Source organism: Colletotrichum higginsianum, chromosome 4, assembly GCF_001672515.1.
Source record: "Colletotrichum higginsianum IMI 349063 chromosome 4, whole genome shotgun sequence".
In the NCBI taxonomy this organism is placed as follows: Eukaryota; Fungi; Ascomycota; class Sordariomycetes; order Glomerellales; family Glomerellaceae; genus Colletotrichum; species Colletotrichum higginsianum.
The window spans coordinates 2,047,988-2,072,986 of NC_030957.1; the positions used below are offsets into that span (position 1 = coordinate 2,047,988).

A 24,999-nucleotide genomic window follows, 5' to 3' on the forward strand; every position below is an offset into this window, starting at 1 on the left:
ACAGGCGGACGTGTCTCGGGAGGCCGTTAAAGAGTGCCCGTAATGGTGCGGACCGGGGAATGCATTTGCAAGGGTGAAACGTGCTGAGTCGACCTCTTGAAGTTGCGTCTAGCCGCGCTACTGCTCAACCGTGCTTGCGTGCTACCATGTCTCACTACCGTTATGCTTTTTGTGTACGGATAGAAAGTGAGCAACGGAGTGTGTCCGTCCACCTGGTGTTCTATTCAATGTTTCCTCGGATAAGGTGTAAAGTGATTTTCACCGAGACTGACCGAGCCAGGCTGACGTAAGGTATAAACGGTACTGTACCTTGAATGCCCTGTGCAAGCCAGAGACGACATGAGGTAGTTTCTCCACAAAAGTGATATGAGATTGGAAGTCAATCGTTGGCTTGGAGGAAATAAAACAGACGCGCAAAGAATAGGGAAGACATAATATCTTACACAATATCCCAGCCTCGCCGAGTCTAGTTTCCTTTGATCAACACAGCGCGTTCCTTTGTCTCGCATAGGTCCAACCAGCACGCGTTTCCCATCTGAAGCGGTCGGTTGATTGTTTGTGATTCGCTAGGAGGCCAGGACGCTCACTGACTGAGCCGACCTACGAAGGAGCAGGGCTGCCCCACTAACAGGCACTGGCGCCCACAGCCAATCGCTGGTTGTTTACGCCTGCAGCTCTGAAAGTAAACAAACCGATCCCTGCTCATTCACATTGCACGTTTCCTCCTTCTCCATCTCTCGCCCGCGAGCTCTCAACTTTACATCAGAGCTCTTGACCTCTGTCAAGCCATTGTGCTCGTTTCTATGCCTTGAGCAGCTTTCTCTTTTGCTCGGTATTGCTTCTTTTCAGCATTACATTTGGATTGTCTCTGGACTCGGGCTATCCTACGCGTCGCCTTCAGCTATTGCGCCGCCATCGTGATTCTCTTTTCCTCGTCGACTTCTGCCTAAGAAACCGCGCCCGACGCGTCCAACGGCAGTCATGGAAGCCGACGCAGCGCACAATCGCTATCGCTCCCGCATTCTTCGAGAAATGAACGCAAACCGCGACAACCCATTCAACTCCCCGCCTTCCTCGACCGGCTCCCACGGTACCGTCAGCCCAACAATGACCTCCGTCTTCTCTGAGCCAGACGGCGAATCTACGCGCAGGCTCAACGAAGACATTGCTCGCATCGTTGGCCCCGCCGGCGGCAAGATCCAAGTAGACCTGGAGGCTGCCCACCGCAAGTGGCCCGAATTTTACGGCAAGCCCAAGGCCGCCACCGCCGACATGAAGCAGAACCACCCCGCCCCTAGGCCTTCAGGCTCCTTGCGTCACAAGGACGCCGTCTCTCGCAAGGCCATTGTCCAGAAGTATCTTTCCAACATGGTCGACGACTCGACCGAGATGACCTGGCAGGGTTCTAAGCGGACGCGTGCCGAAATGCAACCCCGAGTAGAGGACAACGAGTCCGACATGTCCGCCAACATGTCCAAGTCGCCCTTCCGATTCGACATCAATGCCGACAGCTTCAAGTTCAACCCTCAACAGCAGATGAACCGAAGTCCTCTGGCTAGAGGACACGCTCGGACAACCTCGGGCAACTACAAGTCAGCAAGGCGTTCTTCGCAGGCCGCAAAGGCCGACCGACGGAAATCAGACTTCCTGGCACCCCCAACCCACGCGACTCCCAAGCCAGCGCCCGTCGAGAACCCACCGACGAACAACCCTACTCCAGTCACCTTCAACACCATCCGGAGCACCTTCCCGTCCCCAGTGACAACCGATAGCCCAGCTCAGAATGGTGCCACTTCTCGCTCCTTCTTCATGCCCGACATTTCTCACCTTAACGACTTCATCTCTGGCAATTTGCGCTTCAACGGCGCGGTGAAGAACGGTGTTCCCGTCTTTGTCAAAAACGGTCAAGTGCGAGACCGCATCGATACCCAGCCCCCCAACGATCATGCCGAGGTCGACGGCCTGGCCATCCCCGATGACGAGGAGAGGATATTTGTGTCCATGGATATGATCAGGGATGAGATACTCAACCTCCAGGAGCACGACGACTTGGTGCAGCAGCACGCAGTCGAACTTGAGCATCAAGTGGACCACCTGCAAAAGGAACTCAAGCGACTCAAGGGCCGCAAGTCTATCGACAGTGCTATTGGCTCCCGAACAGCCTCGGATCCCGAATCGGCCAGCGAGGAGCGGTTCCAGACAGAGAAGCTGAGTAAGTGGCCCATCCCGTTAATTTGGTATCAATCTAACGGATAACAGAACTGGAGTCGCACGTCGCATCGCTGCAGTCACGTTTGGATCATGTCACCACCCGTCTTGGCGCCAACGAAATTGAGAACGACACAATTTCCCTCGAGCGAGACCGAGCTCTGAAAAAGCTGCAAGATGCGTGTGTAGAGATTGGCGATCTCATGGATAAACTCGATGTCCAAGGAAGGGAACTCCACGAGACCCAAGAGAAGCTGAACGCTACCCTGGAGATGACCAACCAGCGAGACGTGTTCCATCACGAAAAGAAAAGCAACTCTATTCGAAACGTCGACAACAAGTCCGTCCAGGCAGACAATGAGGCCCTCCGCCAGGAACAAGAAACCTTGCAGCAAGAACTCGAGTCTCTGCGAACCGACAACAACTCGTTGCGCCGCGAACAAGAGTCTCTCATCAGCGAAAATAGGTCTCTACGCGCGAATGCACGGTCGCTCATGTCCGAGAACGAAGAGCTCCGACAAAATACCGTCAACGCCAAGGAAGACCTTGAGGCTGCCCGCGACGAAGTCGAGGCGTTGCAGGTTGAACTGCATACGATGGAGCAGGAGAAGTCTACTCTCAAGGAGGATAACGATAGCCTCGTTCGGCACAACGAAAAGTACTTCAACGAGAACAAGATCCTTCGTCGTGAAAACTCGGGGTTCGAGCGGAGCATCCACGATCTCCATGACGAGAACATGCACCTGAAGGAGGAGATTGAGTTCCTCAAGCAACAACTCGACCATTGCCGCCCTCTCGGAAAGACGGAAGACTTCTCGATGCGCCTCGACAAGGAGATGGACGATGGCGATGAGACGGAAGAGAACATGACGTCGGCATTCTTCGTTCCGGATATCACTATTGACAGCACTCAGAACTCAGGGGTTGTTGACGCTCCCGTCGAAGGAAAGAAGGTCCGGAAGCCCGCAACGCCGGGCAAGAAACCGATCGAGATCCAAGACACAACGGAGCAAACGGATCGCAGTGCCAATGAGTTTGACAACACTTTCCAGACCCAGCAGAGCTCCGTAGCAGTCGAGCCTCCTTCCAAGAGACGAGCCTCGACTTCTCGTCCCCAAGACTCCAACAGCCAGCAAAAGGTGTCATTCTCCCTACCCGAGCGGTCGGCAGCGTCGTCCAAGTCGAAGAGCACCAAGGCCTCTAATACCGCCAATAAGGGTAGCAAGAGGAGCGTCTCCTCGCATACGTCATCCAAGAACTCTCACAAGAGCAATGCCGCTCCCGATCTCGACCCCTTCCAGGTCGAAAACGACGGCACCATACAGTCGCAAGAGAACACACAGACGCACTCCATGGTGATCGACATGAAGATGAAGAGCAAGAAGGAGTCTCGTACTGTCCGGCAAGAGACGACCAATACCACTCGCAACCTAACCAGCCAAAGCCAGAGGACGCCGTCCAAGTCTGCCGTCAAGCCTTCCCAGGATAAGTCGGTCACGATTGACTTGATTACTCAAGGCGGACTGGAGAACACGACGGCGGAAATGAAGGGCAACTGTCCTGCTCTATCCCCGGACGCGCGACGTGTGCTTGACAACTTGGCTGGACACAGCTGTAAGAATTGCATTGTGTGCACTCGGATCAAGGCCCACCGAGGAACGGTCACCGCCGCCGAGCTCGCCGAGGGCAAGAAGCGGGTGACGATCTCCAAACCTGTTGCCCCTTCAGACCAGTATGAGCAGTTGGGCATCTCATCCGAGGACGCCACCATGCGGCCATCTCAGCCTCCAGGCAACGCCCTGGCTAAGGTCATCAAGGGGCTTGAGGATGAGTTGGAACACATGAGGATGGAGCATGCGAAGATGCAGGCCCGGTACGACAGACACAACCCCGCGCTTGCAGAGTCGAAGCGCAAGCAGCTCAAGGTTAACATTGACGCCAACATGAATGCGCGGGAGGTCAAGAGTGCCCAGATATACGCACTCTACGATGTATTGGAGGGCCAGAAGCAGGTCGGACAGGAGATGTCGGGAAAAGAGCTCGACATGACCGTGTTCAGCATTACAGGATTGAGTGTCAGGGACATCACAGATCAGATTACCTGGGAAGGCATCCAGAGTTAGGCGGGTGACAACGGTTTGGGGATTGTAAGGTGATGCGTGTGAGTGGGCTCGCGCATGGAGTTTTTTGCGGTTTCTCATACATTGGGCTGTTGGACAAGAGTGTGAGGCTCCGGTTTTTGAGGCCACTCGGGAGATTGTCACAAGGTTGTTTTTGTTCATCTTTTATCGTATCGACCCGCGGTGTAACTATACCAGACCTTCCAAGAGGGGTCATTCGCGGACAGCATTTATCAGGAATACGGTGTACCCTATGCAATGGCATGTGCAGATTGTTGTGTCTGTGATACAGGTGTGCAAATGTGCAACCTAACTGTGGAAAATCTGGACATGCGCTTGATGCTTTGTAGGTAAGAACAGCATATGCGAGTGAGTAACATGAAGGGCCCAATCCAGCCGCCTCATAGCACCAAATACCATTCGGTCGTGTCGGCACAACTCTGTCTGCAATTGAACAGCCCCCTCTGATGCCATGATTTCCAGGAAATCGCCCAACGCGTGATTACAGGCAATGATCGGGGACTCAGCCTGGAGATCGAGCCAGAAGACACTATAAAGCCCAGCTCTGCCCTGCAACCTCCTTAACGCTGACTACAATGGCCCCAAACTCCTATAGTGTATTCCGTCGAAGCCGACGAGATCGATGTCGCCATTTCCTGGTTGGAAATGATTGACGATTCGGGGGTTTCGTCGCCGAGTCCAGTCCCATCCTAGCAGCCGACAAATATCGCTGCACCCAACGTTTCTTCACGAGCAACTGGGGGGATGGAGGGAGGGTCGAGGACTCTCCTGCGACCTGGGTAGGTGGCGGTTCATCAGAACCGTACGCCTTGCCGCGCTGGCTAAAGACGCGAATAGTCGAGTACCTGCTCTGGCTCGGGTACATCTACGACGTCGTCGGGATCGTAGCTGCCCTAGGGTTGGATCGTTAGGGGCAGGAGCATTCGTCATCGACGACAGGGTCGCTTGGAACCAGGTCCACTCCACCAGTTACCTAGGTTGACGAAGATTGGGTAGTTCTTACAGACTGGCTGAGGCGGGAATGATCCTCACGGGCAGATGCCACACGAGGTGTGCTTTAGGCACTGGAGAGGATAAACACAGCTGCCTGGGCGCCTCTTTCATGTCATATCCGATATTGGCTAGTTGGCAAAGCAAGGCAGCCTAGACTGGTTGCAAAATAACTGTGATGGCGACCAAGTTGCTTTGAGATGCAATCTCAGGTCATATTACGTCCCACGTAGGGCAGTTGACTTCCACAAAGACGAACATCACATATTCGAGACGGCCTCTTCTTCATACCATCGCGCAAGGCAACGGGCACAATGAAAAGTGTGAAAAATCAAAAATTGCCACAGCGATGGTCCCGAAGGACAATCGAGAGCGGTCGACTCCGCGATGTGCAATGCAGGCCTCCCACTCTGGATGCCGGATTTCTTGATCCCCAGCACCCCCATGAAGGTAAGTATGAAGAAGAAAAGAAGAGAAAAGGTGTAAGGGAGGGAGGATGAGGAGGCTTATATAGATATCTGGAGGACTGTGGTGGGGCTGATTGTGGGCTCAATCACTCCTGTGGGGCTGTCACTGTGGCCAATAGCAAGTCGGAATTGTTCAAGGGAAGTGGCGTTTACTGATTGGCTAGAATTTGAGATGTGGCACGTGCCCTTTCGACTCTGCTCGTTGACTTTCGACTGGAGCAAGCTAGGTTGGTGGCTGCCAGAAACAGAAACAGCGAGGTGAAGGAACAATGGACCGAACCGGAGACACGATGTACTTTGCTGGGCACCGTTTTTGGAGACTTCGAATCACGCCGGTTCGGGTTTCCGCCCAATGTCAATGCATGAAACATGGATCCCTGTGTCTGTAAACTCTTCATGTTGCCCAGCCAAGCCAGGTTGAGGTGATCGCGATAATGTGTCAAGCATCCTGTTGGCTCCGTGAGCAAGCTCGGCAGATGATCTGTATGAATACAGGACTCATAGCTGAAAACCCTTAGTCCTAGAGTCCTAATCTTCAGAGTTGGCCGGGGAATTTGAGCTCGATGCTTCCTGCACTGGATGGATGATCAGTTCGTTTGTCCCGCTGTCGGCTGTCCTCTCTTGAGGTCGAGGTCGAGGAAGCGTGCACGCCATCCTGTATGGAAGAAGCCACTGCATATCTTAAAGCTGTACTAATTTTGGAGCCAGTCGTTATAGGATAGAGCTTACCATGTGAACCTTGGAAACGTCGAGCATTCTTGTAACGGAGATGCTTCCCTTGGACGCTTCTTGTCGCACAGGACTGCCATCTACCTCTGGTGATCGCACCGTAGATGGGTGAGCGGCGTCGAAAGAGCGCTGCCCAAGATATTTCATGACGACAACGAAACTTGTCTCCCCATGGGACTTACATGTCCCCTAAAGGCAGTCTAGCGGGTGCCATGCAGGCGGAATCCCTGATAAATCAAGCCTCGGAGTATCATTTCCGGGTTGCTTGAAGAGCCCACGCTGTTGCACCGCACTTGTAGAGATATGTATCGCTAAAACAGAGGTTGAAGAAGACCACCATAGTTGGAGTCACAATACTGGAGGAGTTGGTAGAGACTACCTACTTGAAGGTCGAATTGGTCAAAGGGTTAACCATCACTTACATATCAGGGATAAAAACTTATCCGGTCGAGCCTGGCGGATCCTCCTTGGTACATGAAGGCGATTTCTCATCATCACTCAGGCGTCTTACGTCATAGAACCGTCTTCCCCTCTGAAAGAGTAGCCTATGTATAATCGAGCGAAAGGGCTGGTTTTGGGACCTTCATCGAACCCAAACTCAGACTTCCGAATCTGTCTTCACTACCAGCACAGCAAATCACAATGACTGCCAAAATCTTTCTCACAGGGGCCACCGGCTACATTGGAGGTGATGCTCTGTACCAATTATACAAGAAATATCCCGACTTCGAATACGCCCTCCTAATCCGTTCGGATGACAAGGCAAAGAAGGTCCTTGAGAAGTATCCTACAGCCCGGATTGTTCTCGGCGGCCTCGATGACTCCGAGACCCTCGAGCGCGAAGCTTCGTGGGCAGATATAGTCATCCGTAAGCACCTTCCTGTCTCTCGCAATTGCCGCACAAGTGCTGACTCGGATCTTAGACACCGCCGACTCATCAGACCACGCGGGCGCCGCAAATGCTATCTCCAAGGGTCTTGTACAAGGGCACTCGCCTTCCCGTCCAGGATTCTGGTTGCACACTGGCGGTACTGGAATCCTGACCTACTTCGATTCCGAGGTGAAGAAGGTGTTTGGAGAGTTGGACGACAAGGTCTTCAACGATTACGAGGGCATTGAAGAGGTCGTCAACTTGCCGGCCGCCGCCTTCCATCGCAACGTGGACGAGATCGTCCTCAACACCGGTAGAAATCACGCCGACTCGGTCAAGACGGCGATTGTCTGCCCGCCAACGATCTACGGTGAGGGACGCGGGCCCATCTCTGGCCGCGGGCGACAAGTCTACGAGCTCGCATTCTTCATCCTGAAGCAGAAGTATTCTCCTCGCATCGGCAAGGGCCTCTCTCGGTGGAACAATGTCCACGTCCACGACCTCAGCAAGGTCTTCGAGCTTCTTGTGGGCGTTGCCCTGGACCCGTCCCGGAAAGACGACACCGAGGTGTGGGGGGCCCATGGCTACTTCTTTACCGAGAACGGGGAGCATGTATGGGGCGATTTGTCTAAGACCATTGGCCAGGAAGCCCACAAGCAAGGCTTCATCAAGGATGCTGCTCCCGAGGTTCGAGAGTTGTCTTACGACGAGGCCGTCAAATCGCCCGCAGGGTTTGAAGCGGCTAGCTGGGGTATGAACTCGCGTGGTGCGGCTGTACGAGCAAGGAAGGTACTTGGCTGGAAGCCGCAGGAGAAGAGCATTGAGGACGAGGTTCCGACCATTGTCCGATCTGAAGCAGCAAGGGCTGGGCTTAGATGATGTTTTCTGAGGAGTGTATCATTCTCAATCGGTGTAATACTTTTGCAAGCGGTCCGCAAGTTTTCAAAGAGCTGCCGGAAGGAGCAGCATGACTCACAGCAGATGCAATTGTTTATGTGAACGAAGGAGGCAGACCTGATGTACGCGTCTGTGTAAGTTGCTTTGCTTGGGCGACATGCGGGTTGCAAGACACGGCCGATCTCGTTACAATAAACAAAACATCCTATGTGTTTGTATGGGAGTAAAGTCGCCAACTCGACTTGATGACGAGCGTCTGTCCCATAACCATATTTCCTATTGTCTATACCATCACTAGCTCTTACAAAGAGCCGTACCATGAAAGACTACGGCTTCGATCGCTGCTGTTCTGCTGAGGAGACCGAGGGCCTCATGTGTGTTTGCAGCTCCCTTTTCGACGCCTGCGGCGTCAGATCCCATGTCCTTCACGAATGGGTGGCCAAAGGCGACAAGAAGCTTGTCGAAGAAATCAGCTGCTTCATCACGCTCGATCCCGATGAGTTCCCGTCCAGACACGTCACATTGTTCAACAATAACTGCAAGATATTGACAATCGACATGCTGTGAGCCAAGGTAGACAAGTGACTCACTCCTAGAAAATACAGGAGCTTTGTCTCCCATGATTGGGAGATCTCGCGATGAGTACAACCTACGAAGGTCTGTAAAAGCGTTGAGTTTGATTTTCTCCACAGCTAGTTCACTGTTGGAGATGGTTCGGTCTCGGTGTACCTGCCGGGTTCTTGCTTCAAGTGAAGGGTTGGCATATTTGGGAAACATCGTATAGGAGAAAGGTGAATCACACGCAGTTGAACCAAGGATGGTGTCAAGTTAAAAACTTGGTCGCCGGAAGACCACCATTACTGTCACCAGTCCTCTCACCATTCTTGCGACTACTTAACTCGTGTGTTTTGATAATGGCATGTCCAAGTTCCCTGTTTCTCAACCCATTCCTTACACTTCAACGGCATCGGGGCTACATTTCATTGCCCGACTTGCTATCGATCAAACATGTCCTCATCTTTCCCAGACTACCCAATGACTCGGGCAGCAGGTAGGAGTTCCAACCGTGACTTCTCTCTGCGCAGCTTCAGGCACAACGGGACCATTTGCAGGCGACCCGTTCGCAACCTTTTGAGTGCGGATGCCATGTCCTTGGCCACATTCCAGCAACAGCTCAGTCTCGCGCTCCTGACAACCCGCGTCCCACCCACCGGGGGCTATAGTAAGGTTAAAGTCCTGATGTGTAGTTACACGTCGGACGAGGCAGGAGGCTCCCAAGCGACCGACGATTCCAATGACCTCAGCCGCCTCTTCAGCGAGTGTTATGGATACGAGGTTCACAGCACAACTCTCGCTACCCACTGGGCCGGAGACAGTTCGCCGACCCAGATTCTCCGTCAAAGAATCGCAAAAACTAGACAAGACATGGACGAGAAGAGTTTGTTCATTCTCCACTACGCCGGCCACAGCGGTACGGACAGTCAAAACTCGCTAGACACCTGCTTCTTCCACCCAAGTGGGAACGCGAGCCAGGGCGCCACGATCGACTTCGCTGCCATCGTACACACATTGCCCAGGACCGGAGGGCAAATGCTGTTCCTCCTCCACGGTTGCTACCAGTCTCCTGGGAGACATGCCCTCGGGGTTAACAAGGAGCTCATCGCGGCCGCGAGTGTCAGTATGAAAGGGTCTCCAGGCTCCGGCCACCGCACCTTCACCCACACCTTGACTCAGGCCTTGAGCAAAGCCGCAGACGCAGGGACGGCCATCTCCACGGCGCAGCTCTACGACGTCCTGGTACAGAGCACCTGGGACGTAAGCGTGCGGCAAACGGAACCCATGCCCTTCTCCATGCCGCTGCCAAAGGTTACCCAGCATCCCATCTACCTAGCCCCCCTAAGCCACAGGGAAATTGTGCCAACCATGCTCGCGCGGACACCCCGAATACTTGTCAGGTTTAAAGCTCACGTGGAAGCCGAGCAGCTGGAGGGAGTGAGCAGGGCATACTTGCAGGAGTGGTTCGAGAAGAGATACCCATGGACCGCGGGTATGGTCCAAATCAAGACGTGCCGGCTGACGGACGGAAGGGGCACAATCTTCTTCACCGCCACGCCGGAGCTGTCGTATTGTCTCCGTGAGCACAGAGGATTCCATTGGGTCAGAGACATGTTCCTAGTTGCCTAGACCCAGGTCGATGGGATGACATTGTTAAGCTCTCGTATGTACGTCTTTCGAACTGGAAGAAAGAATACCAAAAAGTTTTACAAAACTGGTGTCCTGGTCCAGAGTAAGTTAGGCGAGTTCTGTTATGTTGGAGTGTCGTGACAATGTTGAGTTGAAGCGGCCCAAGGGCAGGGCATCTCGACCAATCATTGCTAAACACCAATGAGTAAGTAGATAAAACAAACACGGATGCCACGCTAACCACTCCTCCCTACTGCCTTTGCCAGCTTCACTTGGTGATGTTTCTTCCAACCCGATTCCGCGTTTGCCTTTTGAATGGTGGTTGCAGCCATGATTTCAAAGTGGCTGCGCGCGCAGTGCCTCGACAGACACCAGTCTCTTGTCTCAATGCCAGCCCTACGCGGACAGCAGCCGGGCTGCAACAGACTGATGTGGCTTTCCAATTCGATAATACATGGCTTTCAGGGAATTGGGGATGCCAGTTCGCTCAAGTCCACCACGCTCAGCCTCAAATCCTCTTCACCACTTCTGCAACTCGTTCGTTGATGGACACCACCCCACATTGCGGACGGGACGAGGTGTGGCGCACGGCAGCAGGGACGCGAACTGCTGCCTACGCAGTTCTCAGGGGTACGCAATGCGACCGCGTCCTCGCCCGCGATGGATATTGCAAAGTGGCCCGGGAGATTAAAGTGCGCAAGCAAAGGAGCAAGCGAACTGTTGACAAACCCAGACACAGAAACCACATTGCGATGTGACCAACCACATCGACTTCGAATCTTTAAAACAGAAGAAATAAAATAAAATAAAATAAGACAAAGCCTGAATGATGATGGCTGTTGTTTCAAGTCGTCTCGCTTCACAAGCCGCAGCACCTGATCCCCCCCCCTTCCCTTTTCTCTTGTTGTCCCTGGGGGAGTCGGGAGAACGGCTCGGGAGCGTCAATTAATAACGGAAGCAGGCAGAAGGGCAAATCACGGTCGATCAGCATGCAGCCGGAACCCAGTTTATTTGACCAACTTGACGTTCTGGTTTGCTGCTCGACGAGTCTCATGTAACCCGTATTTACATGCTATTCTTGGCAGACCTACCCTCCAAGCCAAGACGAAACTCAGTACCCCCTTTTCTCTCTCTCACCCTCTTTCTGTCTCTCCCATTCCTTCTCGCCTGCCGTCCCGACCGAGAGTCTTTCATTTGGAGCAAATGCGCAGTTGTCCTGCGGCGTATTTTGTCCGCGTATCCCCGGGTCCCGACGGGGTTAAAATTGTATGGATGGATGGGGTGTGAAAATCCTTGGCGGGGGGGGGGGGGGGGGGGGGGGGGGGTGGATGGCTGCACAGCCCCCTCTCTCGTTCTGGGCGCAGAGAGATGATGATGTGAGATCGAGGTTGTTTGAGATATAATGGAGGAGATGCCATCCCCCATCTGCGTTTCGCACCCAAGAAGACCACAATTTTCTTCACAGCAATCTTCGCGCGGTTTACTGCATCCGTTCCTTTGTGTTTTCTCTTTTCTCCTAGTCACTCCCTTCAATCCCAGGCGGAAAAGCATTGCGAACTTCGAGTCGAGCCAATCCGCAGATCTCGCTCGTCCACCATCTCACTGAATCAGTCAGTCAACATGACGACGGAACAACCACAGAGGCAATTTATGGAACCCAATATGGAGCCGCCCAAAGACGATAAAATAGAGAAGGAGAGTTGGTCATGTGTAAGCCAGAATCCTCCCCAATGACGCCGCGACGAGACCCTGGAAGTGCACTTGTTGACAAGCGGCTTCTCTGGATACAGGCTCAGTGCTGCTCGAGCTGCATGGACTGCATGATGATGTGCTTCCGCTTTTAAGCACGATCGACCTCTCTGAGCGAGAGCTACAAATACGATGACGGTTTTCGGTATCCAAGAAAAACAGGACGTCGGAGTTGGCTCGACATGTGTATGCAATGGGTCCGGTCGTCGACTGGTTGGGCAATTACACGATGGTTGCGGGCGTGAGCGATGGGCAACAGTCGGACACTCACTCTCCCACCCATGACGAGGAGAGAGGAACGGGAGTTGCTGGAGTTTCGGTCTACGGTGGGGTCATGGTGTCGATTATACCTGGGGGTTTTTACTTTCCGATATCCCTTTTCACTCTTGTTTCCGAGTCCATATTTTTTTCAATCAAAACCACCTTTTGCGCGGCGGTTATTTGGACAGGATCTTTGTTCCTTGCTGGTGACATGCATAGTATGTCAACCATCGACAGGTAGCAAGAAGTCCGTGCGCAAGCTTCTGAGCTCCACTCAAAAATCGCCAGCCCAACGACGCCCCTCCACTTAATTTCGCCCTGTCTCTCTTGCTCTCCCAGTGTGTTATTCCGACGATTCAGCCTCGTAGAACGCTCTTCCCCCGCGAATCAACCAACTTCGCGATCATAGTCATTCTCGACAGATCCTCGACCCGCGCGACTCCGTCACCCCAAACCACCTACCCGCTCCGACGTTCCCTCTCCACCGCTCGTAGCCCCAGCCAATCTCCCAGGAACGCACACACGCACACACATATACACTCACATACGCACATTCACATACCGCTACGATGGCCGACGTGGAAATGGAAGTTGACAACCCCCCCTCCCCCTCTGCCGCCGCCGTTGGAGGCGAGGCCGCCCCCGCCCGCAACGAGTCTGAGATGCAGACACACGGCCGCGCCACTGCCGTCCGCTCCATTGAGGGCTGGATTATCATGGTCACCAACGTCCATGAGGAGGCTGACGAGGAAGCCATCCATGACATGTTTGGCGAGTTCGGTGAGATCAAGAACTTGCACCTCAACCTCGACCGGAGGAGTGGTTACGTAAAGGTATACACGCACACGGCCATGCATTCCTCCCCTTCTCCTTCCTCCTCGTACCGGAAATGAGACGCACCGCTGACGAGAACTTCCTTCCTTACCAGGGCTACGCACTTATCGAGTACGCCACCCTTGCCGAGGCCCGCGCCGCCATCGACTCGGCCCATGAGACCAAGCTTCTCGACCAGACCGTTTACGTCGACTTCGCCTTCGTCCGCCCCCCGCCCGGCAGCAAGGGCGGCAGCGGCGGCGGCGGCGGCAACCGCGGCGGAGCCGGTGCGAGACCCCAGAACCGCGGCCGCGGCCGGAGTCGCAGCCGCAGCCGCAGCCGCAGTGTCGACAGGGAGGCGGCGGCGGCCGCCGCCGTCGCCAAGGACAGCGGCGACATTGAATGATAGAGGGGAGCCCCGTGACAGCAGTCAGCGGTGAAACGAAGACCAATGGATGGTTTGGGAAAGAGACGACAAGGAGAAAACAACATAAAAAAACAAAAGGCCAACCCGAGCATGGTTGGCCTTTCGCCGATGTGTTCCGCGATCAAGCGCAGCCGGGAGAGAGGCAGAGAACGCCAAGGCTCGATCGCGAGAAAGCACGTCGGCATGTGTGATTTGGCCCGAAAAGGTTCGATCATCCTCAGCCCCCATCATCGATCAACCACAGAAAGCTGACTTGCATCTCAAGGCTAGGTAACAAGCAAACGGAAATTGCACTTCATACCAAATACTACGAAATCCCAGCAGCGCAATCTTTTCTCTCACCCTCTCCCTTCTTTGACCTCATGACTGGCTCAAGGACCACAGATAATCCGAATTTTTTTTTTTGTTGATTTTTCTGTTGACTGTAACGGTTTGTGAGAACCCTGATCAGTGGTGATGAGTTCTTCTCTGACTTGACATTTTGTCAATGCGGTTATCATACCCTGTGGCCACTGTCTTCATATGCCCTTCACCATCCATGCTGCGTCAGAATACCACATTTCAGAAGGTTCAAGTCATGATCGTCATTACTAACGTAAGGGTCATTCAACCTAGAGGCGTCGAAGAAAAATGCTGGAACCCTTCCTAAAGTGAGTTCGGCAATCCAAAGCTTTTGTGTCCCTCTTTGCAGCCCGACTCCTTCGCGATGCCAATGTGTCATGCTTCGAATCAGAAACTATGTGTAGAATGCCAACTCCAATACTTATCGTCGTATGGAGAAAAAGGAAAAAAAGAAAAGAAAGGAAAACGGTCCTCATTAAAACCTCATGCCGTCATCATGCGTAGCCCTCTCATCTCCCTTGTCTGGCACTTTGCGTCTCGTACCTCGCGGGCGAATTGTATCGCCCAGACGAGTCGTGCGTACGGGCTGAATCATACCCCCCCGGCGATTCGTACCTCGCATTTCTGGGGGGCGCATCATAGACGGGCTCCCGTCCGGCGGGAGGTGCCGGTTGCTGCTGTTTGACAGGTTCCTCAAACTGGCCCTCGGACGCCAGACCCTGAGGTGGCACGACACCGGCCTCCTTCTTCTTCAAACTGAACAGCCGCTTGAAGCCTGCCGGAGCAGGCGGCTGCAGATTGGCGGCCTCTCGGGCGTCATCCCAAACGAGACGGGGCACGAGGAGCCGGTATGGCACTGTGATGCCGGCAGGATCCTTCTGGTTGACCTCAACGTTCAGGCAAATATCCAAACCACCCTCGAGGTCCACTTCTAAGCCATCCATCTTCTTCTGCTTGGCCGACAACCCCGTTGGAGTACGGTGGAATGGTTTCGGGCGCGCCAGCGAGTCTTGCGACCTAGGAACCTGGCGTTCATCGCCCATAGTGTAAGAACGAGCCGGCGCGCGGGCAGAAAAGTGGGATTCGTCGCCGGGCTGGAACTCGGCATGGGTCCGGGGGACTGCCTTGTTAGGGGCCCCGCTCATCCGCGCTGCCGGACGAGCTGTGAAGTAAGAGTCATCGCCAGTCTGGTACTCATCGTCGCCGCCGCCCCGAAGACCCATGCCCCTGGACTTAGGCGCCGGCCCGCGGTCGTATTCGTCTTCGTACCCGTAGAACCCGTCGTCCACACTCTCGTCGTCCCTGTCTTCGTCTCCCCACTGACCGTTTATACCACCGTCGTCGGGTTTCGACTTCTTGCTGCCCCGGCGACTGAAGAAGTTGCGAGTCAACGACATTGAGCGCTTTGGCTTGGAGGGCTCAGTAGGTCGACCTCCGTCGGTCGAGTTGCTGCGAGAAAGACTGCGGAACAGACCGCCAGTCTTGCCCTTGTTGGATATCGGGGGCCGTGACCGTGACTCGTCGCGGGTATCCCGCTGAATATCCGGGCGATATGCAGGGCCGCGATTCGACGAAAACCGTCTCAGAAGACCACGGCTCGCCGGTGGGCTCGGGCTTCTATCATAAGCCGACAGCGGCGGGGTGGGCGGCGGCGTAGTGCCGGGAGTCCACGCCCGGATGGAGCACCAGTTGCGATGAGGCAACAGGTGCTTGTTGTTTCTCGCCTTGCCATCGATACCGTGCTGGAACAGAGGGATCATGTCTTCCTCGGTTGATTCGTCAAAGTGGTGTATCTTGTTACGCTTGTTCAAAATGTCCGCCATGAGATCAGGAGGCGGAGTATTGACGATGGCCGAAGAGATGATGTTGGGCATGTATCTGAAGTCCTTGTGCTTGGGCAATCCAAGCTTGGGATTGGCGTAGAACTGGCCGACGGCAGCGAGGTGGACATCGCCGCTGAGGAATGTGACTCTCACGGACTTGTCTGCCGCCAGGTCCTGCATGTCCTGTAGGACGACGGTCCGCTCCTTCTTGTGGTTCTTGGCAGTCCAGTGGTCGTTCAGGTCGTCGAGCACTTCGACGCCGCCGTCAATATGGTTCAGAGTATTGCCGAGCATACCGAGCTTGCCCAGAGCCTTGACGGGATCCATCACTCTCGATGTAAGACTGTCGTCGTCAACATGCGCTCCCTTTATCACGCGCGCAGAGGTGAAACTTACATATTCTCCAACCACACCAACCTGGGGTAGGCTATCGGGACACCGAGCAGCACCAGTAGGTGTTCGGTCCGCCCATTCCTCAGCTCGTCGTAGCAACGGTCCATGATTCTCTGCCATGAAGGCTCGCTGACTACGTCGAGCTCTGTCCGCTCTGTTCTGCCATCAACAGCCAGCAGAGAAATCTTGGAGCCCAACTCCACAAACAAACTGCGGCTCAACTCGTTGATGTAAGGCCCAGGTGTGCTGCCGAGGACCCAACTGGGCTCAGAAGCCTCCGTCTCCGTGGGGATGCTCTGCTGCTGGAACAGCATGTAGTACTTGTAAGCAACGTTGCCGAGACCAGAGAACACTGGCGAGTTCATATCGTGATGGGCATACGAGCCGAAGCCGTCCGAGATGTCGTGATCATCCCACATGTTGACCATGGGTATCTGGGAATTGGCCAGGCCGAAGAGACCCTGAGAGAACCACATACAGTACCGCTCGAGGTAGGCCCGCTCCAGTTCGTCCTGCATTGTTGGCGTAAAAGGTGAGTTATGCTTATGCAGAGGGTTCTTGATCATCAGCCACTCGCGGAACTGCTTGCTCTGATCCATCAAGCAGTCGTTGTAGATCTGGTCACCGCCGCCAATCATGACGTGGAAAGGCTGTGACTGGTGGGTGTTGAGGACGTCGCGCCACATGGGGTCGGGGCCGCTGAAGTCGTCAGGGTTGACGCTAGCACTGAACCCGTTGCAGCTGTGGAACATGATGTTCATGGAATCCCCGAGGGCAGGGACCCAAAAGCCCATCGCGGGACCTCTGTTGATCCGGTATGCGATCCGCTGCTGGTTCTCACGGAGCTCAATCTCGATGTTGAAGCGCCAGAATGTGCATCCTCGCTCCGCGTGCAGCCGGAAACCGCGCACGTCCTTGTACTTGGAAACCTTCTCCCCATCGATTTCTACGCGCTTTCGGCGGCTGGCAAAGGACCCAGGCAAATCGGGCGAGCCGTCTACTGGGGTGTAGTCAGATGGGCTTCTGGTCTTCTCGAAAAGGCCGTTGTCTGTCTCATCTCTGGACAGGTCCTTAGCCTCCTCGAGGTGCTCGACTGGACGGACGTAAAGGGTCTCTCCTCGTCTGCCCAGCTTCGGGATTCCGGCGATCGGATCCACGTATTCCGGCGGCAGCCCCTGCTCACCTGAGATCTCCTGGGGCGGAGGGGGGAGCAGCTCAATGGGCTGCACGAAAAGTCTCAGGGTCGGCGCAATCTCGTACGAAGAGTCGCTGTCCAGCGTGACAATCATCACCGAACCACGCCAGATCGTTCTCTCATTAACGGCAGTGTTCCTGTTGCGAGCGGGAACCTTTTCATGCTTCAGTCCGCAATATCTCAAAAGCGGACCGCACTTGAGAAACAACGGCGGCTTAAACCGTGTAGGGGCTGGGGTTTCTTTTAGTCTCGTAGCATACAAGCTTGTTGCAGATCAGGACTTACCGTGTGTGTCATCGTACTCGCCATCAAAGGCTTCCGCCTTGCGTGGCCGTGAGGTGCTGCCTCTGCGCTTGCCGCCCTCCCACCAGGGAGTGTCCTGATCCAACGAAGCGAGCCGTTCGTCACTGAGGTCCAGCATGGCACCAGACAGGCTGCCGACTGTTGCCTTCTTCCACTCGTCAAGATACACAGGCGGCTTGTAAATGCCTTCGCCCGGGCGGAATGTCTTCTTTGCAGGATACAGATCCCGAGAGTCGTCGCTGAACCCATCATCCTCTGAGTAGTATTCCCTGTCGCTGGGTCTTCCGCGCGCCCCGGCTTGCGCTTGGATTGCCCGGTGATCGTTATCACTGTTCCCGCGCGGGGCTACAGGCGCACCGCGAGGATTGTTATATCGAGGGTCATCGTCATCGGACTCGTCGTAGTCATGTTGCTGAGCCGCTGGGGCGGTAGACCGACGTTGAACTCCGCCGAAGTCAATACCAATTAACCGCGCAGCCTTACTAGACATCCCGGCTCGTCTGACTTCCTCCGACGGTGCATCCGAGGGTAATGCCTGTTCGCGCCCAGCATGTGACATGGATCTTTGCACAGGAGGGCCGCCCTTTTCTGCCGCAGACTGATCCAAAGCGGCGTTCCGGAACTCAATATTTTCGTACTTCTTCTCCGCTTCCTTCCGGACGTTGAACCACGGATCGCCCTTCGGCTGCTTCTTCAGCTTGTTGCTCCCGCTTCTGGTGAGAGAGAAACTAGGCCGCCGAGAGCCGGAGACAGGTGGCGTGGGCTGTGGACTTGCCTCTGCGTCCCGAGGTTCCTCCGCAGCTTGCGGCAGCTTCATATCATTCTTTGCGGCGCGCTCGCGGAAGCTCAGGTTGCGCTTAGGAATCCCCGCACTTGACGCAGGCGGCTCGCGAGACGCTTCGCGAAGGCTGACGCTTCTCTGCGGAACGCCGGACGAATCGGGAGGATGCTTCGGCTCGACGGTAGCCATAGAAGGTCCTCTTGGCGGGTATGGCCCAGACGCATGGCGCCTGTGGCTTTCAGGCACATACTGTGGTTGTTGTCGCCTGTCATCGAGCGACTGGCGCGGCGCATATCTTCTGTCATCTTCGTGGTAGTATTGCACCGGGGCTCCGCGTGGAGCGGCAACATTGGCCTGTTGTCCTCTACGGTCATCGTCGACCCCGTCGTCTCGGAACCGTACCTGCTGGGCCGGGGCCTGGTGCACCTGCACTTGCTGGACCGGTACATGCTGGACCTGTTGCACTTCGGGTAGGGACTGTTGGGGTTGTCGAGGCGGCTCTGGGAGGGGTCGTTGAGGCTCTTGCTTGGGCAGAGATTCCTGCCGGTGCTGCGGCGGCGCCCGCTGTGTGACTTCGGGAGGTTGCAAGAGATCTGGGTTCCGAGCAGCTTTCACCGCAGCCTTCTCCCTGGCGCGACGCTCAGCGGCCTCAACACGAGCTCGCTTCTCCTCTTTGGTGATGCTATCGAGCGTCAGCTCAAGCCTCTGGAGTGGAGAGCGGTCGTTGGCGAACTTTCTGCTAGGTCCTCCTCCCACTGACGCCTTTCGCCCTTGCGCATCTCTGCCAGGCCCGCCCGTGGATCTCCTCCTCGAGGAACTCTGAGGATCGCGAGGGTCTCGAGGCGGCCGCGTGTCGGCGACAGTTTCGAGCGTGCGCTGCGAGCGGTCGAGAGGCGGGTAGTCCTGCTGCTGCTGGCTTTCTTCAGGCGCAGGGTTCTTATAGTACTCTTCAGGGTTCATCTCGTCGTCCGGGTTCACCAGCGGACTGGGCTGTCGCGGAAGGCGAGTTGGTCCTGGGGATGTATGTACGTACGGCAGGCCAGCATTGCCGTAGGGATGTCTAAAGCTCACTGGCGGGGCCTTGGGCACGTCAGGGGCGGAGGGAGGCGTCGGGCCGGAGAGGTACTCGCGATCTGTCTCGCCCTCGCCCTCGCCTTCGGTCTCGTTGTTGCGCTCTCTGCGTCTTCGCTGGCGCCTCTCAGCCTGGTTGTCTGGGTATTGAGACTCGCCGTATGGGAAGGTTGGTGGGCGCGGGGCCAGGCCTTGATCGGCGAAGTTGGAGGCAGTGGGCGAGGCGTATGGACTGAGTGTCGACTCGGTGGCAGCCTCGGTGTTGGTGGTCTGCATTGAGGTGCGGTTTGACTTTGTGGGATGAGGAGGAAGAGGTTTGTCTGTCGCAGCCGGGGCGGTTGAGGGCCCCCCCAGGTCTGGTGACATGCGATCCGGGAGACTAAAGTCTTCCGACTGGCGACGCTGGCGTCTGGCCGCCTTGGGGCCTGACAGATCGCCCCAATATGGTGCAGTAGGCATAGCGACAAGGCTACTCTCCGCCCGTCGTCCGTTGCTGGGATTTTGAAGGCGGCACTACCAAGTGGGAGATGCAGTTGGGAACAGCCTTGGAGCGCAAAGACCGGTGAGTCGTGGTACCGCCGGCCGGCTGCGGGGAGAGCAAAGCTGGCGCGAAAGAATACCTAATACAAGCTACTTTGATAGACTAGAGCAGGATGCAAGTAGCGGTGCGGTAGAGTAATAATGGCCGGGCGTTAGAGACATGCAGCATGCCATAGCAGCCAATGCAATGCAGACACGTGCGCGCGCAAGAGAAGCCGGCCGTATGCAAGCAAGAGCACGGAAGCAAGCAGTAAGTCAGTCACCGAGGTGAGGTTGCTGATAGTAGTATGGGATGAAGGGCCCAGGAAGAAGAGGGAGGGGGATTGGTTGGGACCGATGCAGCGAAGAGATACAGACAAGAGATGAGGCGCGAGAATGGGGAGACGAGAAAAAGATCTCGAGTTTTCTTGTGACTCAGGCACCACGGAGAAGGAAAGCTAGAGTGAGAGAGACAGAACGAGAATGGGCTCCATCCGGAAGCTTCGAGTTGGGAAAAATGGCGAGGTTGACGGGTTGTGTTACGGCGTCATTCGCTCGCCCAGTTGGGCTTAGCACCATGGGTGTTGGACCAGGATTGGGGGCGGCTTGGGCGGAGAGAGAGCGAAGGGGAGAGAGAAAGCAAGGCCAACTGGGATCATGAGTGAATCTGTTCTGCGTTCGTAAAAGTATCCGTAGGTATCTTGGTATTCCCGCTGTGGGCTCCATTCTCGTTGCTTCCTTCCGCAGGCGGATCATCGATTGGGCTGGCACACCGCATGGCAAAAGGCAAGACGCCTCGAGTGAAGGGGTGCCGGTTGGCTACCACCTACCTACCTACTTGGGTAGGTACCTACTAAGGTACCTACCGACTACAGTACCTGCCTCCTGTGCCTGACTTGCAGGCCGGGTACTAACGGCCGCGATGGAGAAGGGGAGGAGGGGAGGGGATGCGGTGTGTGTTGTACAGAGTACAGTCCCGCGTATGCTGGCTGACCAGGTCCATGGACCATGACGAGCCGGTCGTGAGTGGGAAACGGGGGGAAAATAAAAATAAAAGAGGCGGTCGGCATGATGGATGGATCCCACAGAACGGGCCACGACTCGGAAATGCTGCAGCTTATTTGCACCGCCCCTCACCGTGCCATCGTCTTCCGCGACTAAGTGGGAAAGGAGGCAAGTTGAGTAGGTATGTAGGCAGATACAACAACTGCAAGGTACTTTGCGGACAACATCGGGGAAGTGTAGGGGGAAAAGAAGGTGGCTGAGCTTCCCACCTCAACAACAAAATACCTGCTGCTCGATTTAACGACGGTGAGCTCTCGGCTCGAGGGCAAGATAAGCAAGGTATGTGTCTGTACAAACGAACAGATCCTGGTCTGCATCTAATAAAAAAAACCCATCGGTAAAAGTCAATTCGAAAATCAGCCCGTCCCGTCCGAATATTGCGGTGGCTGGTGCTGCAAACGAACGGAGAACCGAGCCAGAGCTCTTGTTTGTGTGGCATTGGTCAACTTGGATCGAGGAAAAGAAAAGAATTACACATTCGCCGATGACTCGGCACTATTGTTATTGCCGTTCAATACATCATTGTCTGAGACCGATTGCACGGGGAAACCGGGGGATTAAGTAGACTTAGACAATTGCCTTGAAGCGACTCGATCTAACCGAGAGAAAGCAGACAGACCCGTCAACCCAAGGCCCCCCCCCCAAAAAAAAACTTAGATTTCCCACCGTCCAGGAGCCGTGCAGTAGCCGCGGCGGGAGCGCCCGCCTTCTATCCCAGAGCCCAGAGCCGAGAATAGGACTCCCTTCAAACGACGCTGAGCTGCCGCTTTGGTTAGCATTGGTCGACCACCTCCACCACCTCACGTAGTCGGCCTCCCCAAAGTACATTAGAACAGAACAGCAGAAGTACGTTGCGGGTAGATGCTGTCGAGTGTTTGCAAATGGTGAATTATTTGAGCCCGTAAGAAAAAGAAAAAGAAAAGAGAAAAAGCACCGACCCGACCACCGTCTACTTTCAACAGGTATGGATAAACCAACCGCGCGATGCCCAAATGCCCCTGAACACACGAAGAAAACCAAGGTATTTATGCAAAATACACACGCCCATGCCCGCTTGCCTGTTGTACGCCTTTATTTTTCGGTTAACCTGTCCGTCTCTCGGTCGCCGCTCCCCTCTCTTGAGCGCTCCCGGCTGTCGTGGTATGCGCCCGTCTCGTCCTCGTCGTCCTCGTCGTCCCCGGCAAACGCGTCGTAGAGCTCACGGCCCCGCGTACGCTTCTCGCCGTTCAGACCCTCGGCTTCGTCCTCGTTAAGCAGCTCAAATTCGTAGTTGTCCCGGGGCTTGCTATTGCGACGCTTCCGAATGAAGAACCAGATCCCAAGAGCAGAGCAGAACACGGCAATGAGGCCAATGGCCCCGTAGACCCACACTCCAGCCTTGCCAAAAGATGGCAGCCAGGACACCCAGTTGGACGCGCTGCTTGTCGTGGCCGCAGGCTGCGTCTCTTGAGTGTCTGTCGGCTTGCCTGTCTCCGTGGCCGTTGCCCCCTCGCCTCCACTGGGCTTAACCTTGGTGGGACGCTCAGGGTGGTCCGTGGGATTAGAAGCCGGCGCTGTGTTCTCGGGAGGATGCGTCATCGTCGTGACGGCAGCCGGCAGTGTCGTCGTTGCAACAAGAGCGTGGTCATTGTCGTCCCCTTCCGTCGGCATGGGAAGAAGCGTCGCTTTGCTCGCATCCAGGGACTCGCCCCAGAGCTTCAGATGCCAGTCGACGAACGTGCCCTTGTGCTCGTTTTCCTTCGAGTCCTTGACAATGACTGTCCACTTGCCGATACCAGACTCGCCCCTTGACTTGATATCAGCAACGATGCGTTGGTTATAGAACAGATTAAGCCACTCACCAATGGGCAACGCTCATAAAGGTCCAGTCAACGTAACCAGCGTTGGCTGAGTCCATCTTGCGGGTGACAGACAGATGGCTGGTAACACCGTCGGGACTGACCAAGTCAACACTCAAATCACCTCTGCGTGTGTGGTTCACGTTCATGGTGACTGTCACATGCTCAACCCTCTCGAGATTGGCCTGCTTCAGCGCATCGGCAGTCACGTCGACGCTGACCGCGATACCATCCTTGCCCTGCGGGATGTCCTTGTTGACGTGGATCCAGGGCGAATAGTACCACGCCTGCGGCTTCACATTCTTCCATGTCTTGGCTGCCTCGACCATCTTGAGCGCATCGATCTTGCCGTAGCCATACGTGTGGCTAAACTTCTTTCCAATCTTGGTCGGCATCCATTCGCCATTGGCTTCGTCGATGGGAACGGCAGTGTCCATGGCGAGCCATTGCATGTCTCTCCAGGTCAAGTCGGGGCGCGTGTCGAGGACCAAAGCGTACACACCAGCGCCCAAGGGGGCGGCAGCAGAAGTGCCTCCGTGGCCGTTGTAGCAGGCGTTTTGGCCAACGTCAGTAGTGTGCTGCAAACATGTTAGCGTCATCTCATCTCATTTCACGAGGCGGGTTTCATACGATGGCGTCTCCGCTGCCGCTGCTGTAAGTGACGACCAGTTGGGCAGAGCACTTCTCCGAGTAGTACGGGTGCTGGCCCTTCCTGTCGATGGCACCGACGGTGATACTGTAGATGGAGTTGGTGTAGCCGTCAAAGTTGCAATTGTCGTCGTTGGCGGCGCCGTTACCGCTGGCGAAAACGTAGATGGATCCCTTGCCACCACGGCCCTGCTGGATACCCTTGAGCATGGCGCGCTTGATCAGGATACCGGGAGCGTCCATTGATCGACCGTCATCGGGGGGGCCCCAAGAGCAAGAGTAGATGTCATTGTGCTGGTAGTCGTAGGTCATGGCAACAGCCTCATCGGCATCGGAGATGAGTTTGCTGAGGATACGAATGCCAGCGATCTTGGATTCGTAAGCCACGCCAACACCGCAGATGTTGTTCCTCGCCGCGGATACTTCACCAGCGCAACGGGTGCCGTGCTTGTCGTCGCTCAGAGTGGGTTTGGGCTCTTCCCGGTGGTCGTTAAAGTCGTAGGAGCCGGCGGCGTAGTAGTTGGGCTTCAAGTCGTCGCTGTACATATCGAGCCCGTCGTCGACAATAGCAACGGTTGCGTTCTTGCCAGTGATACCCTGCTTCCAAACACCGGCGACGTTGATGTCGTGGCCCGGCTGAATGGTGTTGAGCAGGTGCCACTGCTCGTTGAAGATGGGATCGGCGATTCCGAGCGTCTGCATTAAGTCGTTCATCTGGGCGACCATCTTGGGATCCGGTTGCTCCTGGCGAACATAATTGGAGGGACCATGTGTGCGCGGAGGAACCCTCTTTTCCATGGGCCGTCGAAGGTACTGCTTCTGCGCCAGACCCACGCCGTCGAGGACGTCGAATCCACCCATGGAGCGTTTCCTCAACTTGCGCTCCTGCAGGGCAGGCTTGACGATGTCGTGCGCAACCTTCCTGGCGGAGAAGAGGTGGTGCTCATCCAGACTGCCAAGTGTACCCTCGTACCTCAGGCCCAAGCGGTTTGCGACCTGATCGGGGGATGAACGCGAATCCAGCTCGAGAACATAGTAGTCGTTTCTTTCGTAGTTTCGGTGAAAGGATGAGCCACTGGCGGCGGCGACAAGGCCAAGAAGAATGGCGGAAGGCTTCATGACGGGCTACCGTAGACCCCTCGAAGGGACCGGAAGGAGAGTTCGCAAAAAAAGAGGGTCTGAGGAGGACGGAGTAGGAAGGTTAGCCCCAGCGCCCGTGTTGGAGATCGAAGCAACGTAGAAGGGAAGGAAGAAAAATGTTGAAAAGGCGAAATAACACAACAC

General features: G+C 55.4%; 8 protein-coding genes across 8 annotated transcripts; 5 read left to right on the forward strand and 3 right to left on the reverse strand.

Annotated features, from left to right (window-relative positions):
* Nucleotides 1-981: 981 nt before the first annotated feature.
* Nucleotides 982-4,331, forward strand: CH63R_05926 (Rhoptry protein; the record flags this gene model as incomplete). Its single annotated transcript, XM_018300901.1, has 2 exons — nucleotides 982-2,212; nucleotides 2,260-4,331. 2 exons carry the CDS (start codon nucleotides 982-984, stop codon nucleotides 4,329-4,331), a joined length of 3,303 nt encoding a protein of 1,100 aa, XP_018158751.1.
* A 2,003-nt stretch (nucleotides 4,332-6,334) lies between these two features.
* On the reverse strand, nucleotides 6,335-6,682 carry CH63R_05927 (uncharacterized protein; the record flags this gene model as incomplete). Its single annotated transcript, XM_018300902.1, has 2 exons — nucleotides 6,335-6,478; nucleotides 6,536-6,682. 2 exons carry the CDS (start codon nucleotides 6,680-6,682, stop codon nucleotides 6,335-6,337), a joined length of 291 nt encoding a protein of 96 aa, XP_018158752.1.
* Nucleotides 6,683-7,177: 495 nt separating this feature from the next.
* CH63R_05928 (Nucleoside-diphosphate-sugar epimerase) lies at nucleotides 7,178-8,285 on the forward strand (the record flags this gene model as incomplete). Its single annotated transcript, XM_018300903.1, has 2 exons — nucleotides 7,178-7,403; nucleotides 7,459-8,285. The coding sequence occupies 2 exons, from the start codon at nucleotides 7,178-7,180 to the stop codon at nucleotides 8,283-8,285; spliced, it is 1,053 nt and encodes a 350-aa protein (XP_018158753.1).
* Nucleotides 8,286-8,621: 336 nt separating this feature from the next.
* CH63R_05929 (uncharacterized protein) lies at nucleotides 8,622-8,870 on the forward strand (the record flags this gene model as incomplete). The annotated part of the gene is made up of 1 exon (XM_018300904.1): nucleotides 8,622-8,870. One exon carries the CDS (start codon nucleotides 8,622-8,624, stop codon nucleotides 8,868-8,870), a length of 249 nt encoding a protein of 82 aa, XP_018158754.1.
* Nucleotides 8,871-9,449: 579 nt separating this feature from the next.
* On the forward strand, nucleotides 9,450-10,487 carry CH63R_05930 (uncharacterized protein; the record flags this gene model as incomplete). Its single annotated transcript, XM_018300905.1, has 1 exon — nucleotides 9,450-10,487. One exon carries the CDS (start codon nucleotides 9,450-9,452, stop codon nucleotides 10,485-10,487), a length of 1,038 nt encoding a protein of 345 aa, XP_018158755.1.
* A 2,579-nt stretch (nucleotides 10,488-13,066) lies between these two features.
* Nucleotides 13,067-13,716, forward strand: CH63R_05931 (RNA recognition domain-containing protein; the record flags this gene model as incomplete). Its single annotated transcript, XM_018300906.1, has 2 exons — nucleotides 13,067-13,330; nucleotides 13,426-13,716. 2 exons carry the CDS (start codon nucleotides 13,067-13,069, stop codon nucleotides 13,714-13,716), a joined length of 555 nt encoding a protein of 184 aa, XP_018158756.1.
* Nucleotides 13,717-14,588: 872 nt separating this feature from the next.
* On the reverse strand, nucleotides 14,589-20,104 carry CH63R_05932 (Transcription factor; the record flags this gene model as incomplete). The annotated part of the gene is made up of 3 exons (XM_018300907.1): nucleotides 14,589-16,245; nucleotides 16,299-17,730; nucleotides 17,776-20,104. The coding sequence occupies 3 exons, from the start codon at nucleotides 20,102-20,104 to the stop codon at nucleotides 14,589-14,591; spliced, it is 5,418 nt and encodes a 1,805-aa protein (XP_018158757.1).
* Nucleotides 20,105-22,300: 2,196 nt separating this feature from the next.
* On the reverse strand, nucleotides 22,301-24,834 carry CH63R_05933 (Subtilase; the record flags this gene model as incomplete). Its single annotated transcript, XM_018300908.1, has 3 exons — nucleotides 22,301-23,015; nucleotides 23,071-23,645; nucleotides 23,698-24,834. The coding sequence occupies 3 exons, from the start codon at nucleotides 24,832-24,834 to the stop codon at nucleotides 22,301-22,303; spliced, it is 2,427 nt and encodes an 808-aa protein (XP_018158758.1).
* Nucleotides 24,835-24,999: the final 165 nt, after the last annotated feature.